The 7,380-nt window shown below is 34.0% G+C and overlaps 1 protein-coding gene across 1 annotated transcript; it reads right to left on the bottom strand.

The window, feature by feature from the left end:
* Window positions 1-1,747: 1,747 nt before the first annotated feature.
* Window positions 1,748-7,156, bottom strand: LOC112751285 (probable glutamate carboxypeptidase LAMP1). The gene is made up of 13 exons (XM_025800366.3): window positions 6,191-7,156; window positions 5,623-5,847; window positions 5,031-5,098; window positions 4,753-4,834; window positions 4,573-4,665; window positions 4,334-4,486; window positions 4,042-4,110; window positions 3,784-3,871; window positions 3,526-3,618; window positions 3,014-3,102; window positions 2,733-2,849; window positions 2,478-2,618; window positions 1,748-2,080 (listed from the first exon to the last, which is right to left on the bottom strand). The coding sequence occupies exons 1-13, from the start codon at window positions 6,965-6,967 to the stop codon at window positions 1,898-1,900; spliced, it is 2,178 nt and encodes a 725-aa protein (XP_025656151.1). The 5' UTR covers window positions 6,968-7,156; the 3' UTR covers window positions 1,748-1,897.
* Window positions 7,157-7,380: the final 224 nt, after the last annotated feature.

Here is a 7,380-nt window from a genome sequence, read left to right as displayed (position 1 = left end):
CCAACATGGCAGCATGTATCTTGGTTCGATTTTCAAGTACCATGAAACCTACATCCAATTTTCACCACAACCATGGTGGAATTTTCACTATAATCAAACAAATTACAAACACCAATGCTAATGAATTATAACCTAATTCATCTAGTATCTTTCACTAAGCTTTCTAATCCAAAGCCTAGTTACCCAAGTGTTGTCCTGACTTGGAAGGAGAATCTAACCAGATTCAGAAACACCAAGTGCTATCCAACTTGGCAAGGGGAACTAGTCTTAGTTCAACAAACTCAAATAAACTGAAACATTTCTTTGACTTTTTCATGCATCTTTCTTGCCTTTTCTCTCATAACTTTTTCAACTCACATTCATAAGCCTTTTTCTCAAATACAGAAAGATGACATTAGATAGCTTATAGCAAAGAAAATCTAAATGAAGCACAAATTGAAGGAAAAAGAATTCAGCTCAAGTATGTTGAGATGATACTCTTGTATCACTCTCTTTTCCTTATCTTCTAATATTGAAGTGAGGCCAGCTTTATAGATGCAACTTGATCTCCAATTCTTTTTCATTGCCTCTTCCAATTCCTTGTACCATCTGTCCGTTGAAACTATCTTTATTTGCATGTGATAATTTTTCACTCTTCTCTATTACCTCTGCTGTCCGAGGAGCTACTCCACTACTTCTGCACTCTTGCATGTTTGTGTTTTGCTCTCCCGTTTTTTGAACTTTGCTTTACTGATGTCCTTGGAGTAGTAGTATTATCCTTGTGTCTTTGTTGTTTTTCTAGAGCCACAGTCTTATAATAGTGTCAAATATCTCTTTACCTTTTTCTTCTTTTGTTCCAACCATGAGCATTCCGGTTCTCTCTTGGCTCATAAGAACTGATTTGTTGCTCATTAAAATGTAATGGGCTAAAGCTTTGGAGCCTTGATATTTGAAGTTGCTGAAGCAACATGAACTTGGACTTGGAAATAATTAAATGGGTCTGCATCATTTAGCACACACATTAAATAAATTTGAGCTTTCAATGCAAAGAATGTTTGTCATCATTTATATAAAATTTAAAATCAAACTTAGTTCAATTACTAGTGATGTGTATATTTTTCATAGATGAACTAGAAAGACTTTGAAAAACAAACTATCTATTCATTTGCTTATTTTTTTTCGGAAGATGGTGTTCATGATATAATTTTGAGGTGTTTTTTAGTTCGCTATTAATTAAAGAAAAGAATTAAGAAAAATGAATGAGAATATAAACACAAAATATAGTATAAAATTCTGAATTAATTTGATTAATTATGATATATTAGAATGTACCTAATAAAAAAATTTTGTGCCAAATTTGGATATGAAAAGTTTTCAACAATTCATTAGAAATTATAAAATAAAGTAATAGTAGTACTATTACTATCTATATTAGTTAAAGTGTGTGAAATTTAAATATTTATAACTAAAAATTTTTGTGATTATTATTATTATTATGATACTTTTAATATTGATATTTTTTTCATTTAATCTGCACTTAATGTTTTAATTAAATAATGATAAATAATAAATTTAATTGATTAAGGAAATTAAAATCATAAAATTCTATTTTACTTAAAGATAATTGAATGGTTACTATCTATTGCCATGTATTTAGAATTGTTAGAGAAAATAATGTGATTTAAATTTATTGTATAAAAACTAAAAAGTTAGTATATAAAAATAGATAGATAGAACATGCTATTTTAGTACGTAGTCCCTTCAATCCTTCCATAATGCCAATATTTTATTAGCTTAGAGTACAATGCAAAAGGATCCAAATTGATCTCATTATTTAAGAGTGAGAGCCATGCCCATGTATATACATACACACACGCACACTTATAACCAAAATAAATTATGTGCAAGTAATAAATGTTCATGTTAATTGACCAATGAGAACTAATGAGGCATGTTTGATGACTCTTGAGACTCTCCAAACTTCATGTTGTACACGATGCCATGACTCTGCAGTTTGTAGATTTTTTGCCACTCTCACAGCATCACCTATTCCCGGGAAAGATTGAGAGCCGTAGTCATTATTTTTTGTTGGACCATATATCTGCAAAATAGGGGAATGGAAAACAATTAAACGGAACAGGACTTGGATAATCTTTTTCTTCAATCATACCAACAAAATGGGGAGAAATGCATGTTTGGTTTCTGTCTTATTTCTTGATTTTGGTTTTTGCATCTTTTATTTTTAGTAGTAAAATCATATATCCTTGTTTCATTGACATTTTCACTATATATATATATATAGCTGTTCCATTTTCTTGATTTCTTCAATTTCATCTTTCTCAGAAGTTAGAACCCTGGTTTCATTCAAAACAGTAGAATTCATCTAATATTCACATGGCCTTTGTTAATGAGACTATGTGATATTATAAGTCAGAAGAAGAATGAGGGAACTGGCCTAGAAAACACTTGCTTCTTAGAGTAAAAAACTATATACTCACCAAATGCTTATGCCATGTCATTCCTAAGAGGCCATCTCTGTCAGTGAATGCACGTTCAGCCATCATAAGTCTATCATTCACATCTCTCACTTTCATTTGGTACTCTTTCCATGTTCTCCAACCTTTACTTGCTTCTATTTCCTGAACAAAAAGAAAAAAAAAAGAAAAGAAAAGAAAAGAAAACACTTTATCATATGGTACTTGTTATTTTAAGAACTTGTGTTTGTTTTAAGTTTAAACTTGGCCAAATGATACCTTTCTCTGGTCATTTATCTTGATTGCCGCTTTCTCAAGCTCCTTGATTGACTTCAATATAGGAGACAAATTTATGTCTTTATTTGAAATCTCATCTTCCAAGTTCTTCACATTAAGCTGTGATTCAAACATTTTGGTTTCATGAATATCTTTATAAAATTCAGTTACAACGATCCTTATCTCATAATGTGAGGTCGGCTACATAGATTATATGGCACTATATTGCCACGTCGAATTCAGTGACAACAGTGTGAGTGTGAAAAGTACAAAAGTTAACAAACCTGGAGCTCCTTAGCATAGGATTGATAATCAAAAGGTAAGAACTCCTCATCTGCAAGCCATAATGCTACTAGACCCCAAACACTTGCAGCTGTTTTCCACAACAGAACCAATTGTCATTCAAGTGAATTAAGTTTATATAGTTATAGTTTCCCTTGTGGTTTCTATAGTTCCTTGACCTATTCTTTCACATAACGTATGAAATGACTAGATCCTGTTACCACTTGTTAGGATTTGATTCGATTGAATGCGGAGAAAAATTCTCATATCAAATAAGGTCATGAAGTGTCGAGTTATACAATAGCAAAAAATGATGACAGAACTTTCCCATTTGTAACACTCTGTATATGTTGTGAATATACTAATTGTGGAAAAGTTAACATATTTTAACCTGTAGTTGTATATGTAATTATTAAACTCTTAAGTCTTCAAGAAACATTTTGATATCATTAGAGTTAACTGAGATGGAGTTTAATGTGACATAAACTGAAAAAGGAAATTGAATGTCACCAACCTGCAACATGCCTATGAAACATAGGATCTCCAAATTTCTGCATCCAGATGAAATCATCATACAGTGAGTGGTATACTGGATACTCTGCAGTGTCTGCGGATAAAAAAAAGGAAAAAAAAATAGTTTGATCATTGCATATTTGAAAGGATCAACATGCTACAAGGACATACCAAATTTTCATAGTGACAAATAAAATGGAACAGAGGGAGTATTATTAACGCATCCGAATCTTAGTGATTAAATTAATGTGTTATGTACCTCCTCCAAAGGCTAAATCAATTGATGGAATTCCCACATGCTGCACAAAAGGTTTATAATCTGATCCTCCACCACCTAATCTTCCAATCTTTCCATGTAAAGAAATAGTTCATGATTATATATAGATGTTCAAGTTATGCTGCTATTTTAAAGTTCAATCAATCATATACTGATCACTGGCCAGTTTGTTGAAACTAAAAGCATAGTAAATTGCATGCTTCTACTTTACTAATTTTTTGACAATTGCAATATGCTTACCAAAGGAGAGGTGCCAGAACTAGTCCAAGCTTCATAAAGGCTCTGTGATGAGTTATCTGGGTCTGTGACCTAAATAAGAGTCAATATTTAACAAGAAGTTCTTGTCTCCTTTCACTGATTTTTTGAGAAAGCCTACCCTAGTCAAGATTATCAAGTTAACGAGTAATGAATAACAAGTTTATTATGAGTTGAGATTTATGATTCAAGTTAACCTAATAGCCACGAGTTTAGTTGAAGTGTTGAGTTTGATTACCTTGATCCTATTAATTTGTAGTAAACTTTTTGGTCATACCTGCTGAGTTGCTTTTTTGATCAATTCATCAAGCTGTGGAGTAGCCATGGCATTGAACCCTGCTCCACCAACAGCACAATCAGAATTCAAGTAAGCCACAGCTCTTGAAGCAAGAATTTCTCTGTTCTCTTCTACCCATTCTGTTGATCCTATCTGAAGGGAATTATGATCACATCAAATTCAAAAAACATGTATAATGATAATAAGAAGAGAGGGTGAAAAATAAGAGAGAAAATTACAAGGCCATATTCCTCAGCATCCCAATTGCATAATATAATTGTTCTTCTAGGCTTCCACCCTTGTTTTTGAAGCTTCCCAAATCTTTGAGCAATCTGAAATTTCAAAAGACATGTTCCAATAGTTCCTCAATGGTTGCCGAAATCACAAAAGCATGAGTGCAAAAACAAAGCTATATTTACCTCAAGTAATGCTGCAGTGCCACTATTTGGATCAACAGCTCCAAATGTCCATGCATCCCTATGGTTTCCTAGAATGACATATCTACAAACAGTTGCAATGCAACAACAACTAAATAAAATAGCTGAAAACAAACAAAGGCTATGGATTTTCAATTTCTGAGTTCTCAACAAGTGGCTAGATTACATTGATTTCAGAAACATTATGCTAAGTATATTAGTCCATACAATAATGCCTATTGATCATTGGAGAAAATCAGGAGTTTGAAGTTCTGACATACCGGTCAGGCTCTTCTGCTCCTTCAATTACACCAATAACATTTTGAATTGATGCAATATTCTCCTGCCCCTGAAACCAATATCCAAAATTGCATTTATCAATTAAGGGGCCTTTTTGCATCTGAACATTTTCACAGGCTGATCATTCAATAAATGTTTCTTAAATATGGAAATGATCGTACCATCTAACGGTTATAATTTAGTCAAACATGTCAAACCATCTAACGGTTCTTACCATAAAGTTTAATAATAAATAAAATGATATGTTGACAAAAAATACGACAATAATTATGTTCAAATTGTCAGTATTGGACTAGCATTATAACTTTGCAGGGCCTAAATAGGATCATATAGTTAAATTGGACTACATAACAAGTAGTGGTCAAATAGATTTCAATCAAAAGAATTGTCCCAAATTAATAACCATAACTTGTAAGGTAGTGATGGACGTTTATCCACCACAAATAACAAATCTCTTCATGATGAAGTAGAATAAAAAACAAAAAACAAAGGGAAAAATACAAAGAAGAAAGAGTTATGAACTTATACTGATCAAGAAGCTTCAACTATATTAAATGGATAAGATTTAGATACCTTGAAAGTGAGGTTGAGAATTCCTGGCCCCGGTCCAACCCTGTAAGTAGGAGCATCTTTGCTTCCTTGCCAATCATGTTCAGCAACAGGTCCACCAATTGACCTCAGAATCTTCTCACCATCTGCACCAGACACTGGCAATGAAGGTATAAGAGGAACATCACCTTCCTTCTCCACCTCCTCCTTGGTTAATCTCTCACACTCACCATCACCACCACTACTCGCCTATGTTGCACAAATACAAATATTAATATTCAATTATTGAACAAGTTTTACGTATACACATGCAATAAGCAAATGCCAAAAGATTCGTTATGGTGTTTTGAAGTCATTAATCAAATTAGTCCTCAAAATTATGCCTTGTAAGTCACCTTAGTCTTCTTATCAACACAATCAGGCACCAAAGTGGTGAATCAATCACATTACATACATAATTGATCTACTAAATTATCATTCCTTCATGTAAAAGTGGAAGTAGTGATGCATAATTGATCTAGATAAAATTTTCAATATTCTAAATATTTATATAAAAATGGAAGTATTGATGCATGATAGGTTGCCTACTCACCCAACCTGGTGTTGAGGGATCACCAGTCCCCTGATACACTGACCCCACCTGGACCCCACTTGGTGGCAGCCACTTGCCATCAGGAAACCACCTTCCACCGTCGTCGCCACCACCACCGTAGTCTTTCCGATCAGAATACACCACCACCCCAACAGCACCTTCATCATAAGCATTCTTCACAATATCCCCTCTAAATATCTTCCCATACCTTGCCAACACAACACAGCCTGAAACATTCACACCCATCTTCTTCCTCAGACTCAAATAGTCCTCCACTCTTCCATAGTTCACGTAAACCACAGGTCCTTCCGCAGTTCCTGACTTTGCATATGCATGGAACGTTGGAACTACCTCACCGGAAACAGCCGCATAAGGGTCACCCTCATACGGTTCTTGCTTCAAGGAGAAGCTAAAGGGAGGTTCTTGGGGAGTAGTAGTGAGAACCAACGAGCGGGAGAGAGGGTATGAGAGAAGAACATGATAGGAAGCCATGTGAGAGGGTATGTTTGAGGAAGTGAAGACTTTGAGGACGTAGTTTGCAGCTTGGGAGTTAGCTTCGGATGATGCTATGTGGGGTCTGTGGGTGAGAGCTTGGAGGTGGTTGGATATGGAGACATTGCTGGAGAGGGAGGTGGAGAGGAAGAGGGTGTGGTAGTTGCTGGATTTTGGGGTTGTTGGGGATGAAGTGATGAGGAGGAGGAGAAAGGAGGTGGCTATGGCTAATAAGGTGGTGATGGTGGTGGTGGTGTTGGCGGCGGTTGCTGCTACTGTGATCATGGTTTCTATGGTGTTCTGTTTTTGAGGGACTGCTCTCAGTCTCAGCTGTGGTCTACTTTAGTTTAGAGGTTGGAATCATTGGATACACAGTACTTTGCTTTGGGTGCTTTTAAAGGGTATTTTTGTCAATAAAAATTAGTATTTGCACCAAAAAATATTATGCGAGCAGATTTGAGAAAACAATAAATAGCTTCTTGATTTTTCTAAAACTCAAGATATTTAAGTTATTTTAAAAATTTATTTATTTTTATATATTTTAGATAAAAATATTATTTATATACTAAAATCAATCATTAAAACGTACGTATTATTTAATTTATTTTTAATATATATTTATATTTTAATATATATTTTATATTAGTAACTCATTTTGGTAATTAATTTTAATATGTATTGTATAGTTGAATAATTTT

The sequence above is a fragment of the Arachis hypogaea genome, chromosome 15, assembly GCF_003086295.3.
Source record: "Arachis hypogaea cultivar Tifrunner chromosome 15, arahy.Tifrunner.gnm2.J5K5, whole genome shotgun sequence".
Taxonomy (NCBI): Eukaryota; Viridiplantae; Streptophyta; class Magnoliopsida; order Fabales; family Fabaceae; genus Arachis; species Arachis hypogaea.
This window is presented reverse-complemented; position numbering and strand designations above follow the sequence as displayed.

Excerpts from the sequence above, each read along its gene's own strand:
- LOC112751285 (XM_025800366.3), bottom strand. The coding sequence starts at position 6,967 with ATGATCACAGTAGCAGCAACCGCCGCCAACACCACCACCACCATCACC. Across the intron at positions 4,835-5,030 it reads GGAGCAGAAGAGCCTGACCG|ATATGTCATTCTAGGAAACC; the intron begins GTATGTCAGAAC and ends AACTGTTTGTAG. Across the intron at positions 2,081-2,477 it reads TGACATGGCATAAGCATTTG|ATATATGGTCCAACAAAAAA; the intron begins GTGAGTATATAG and ends CCTATTTTGCAG.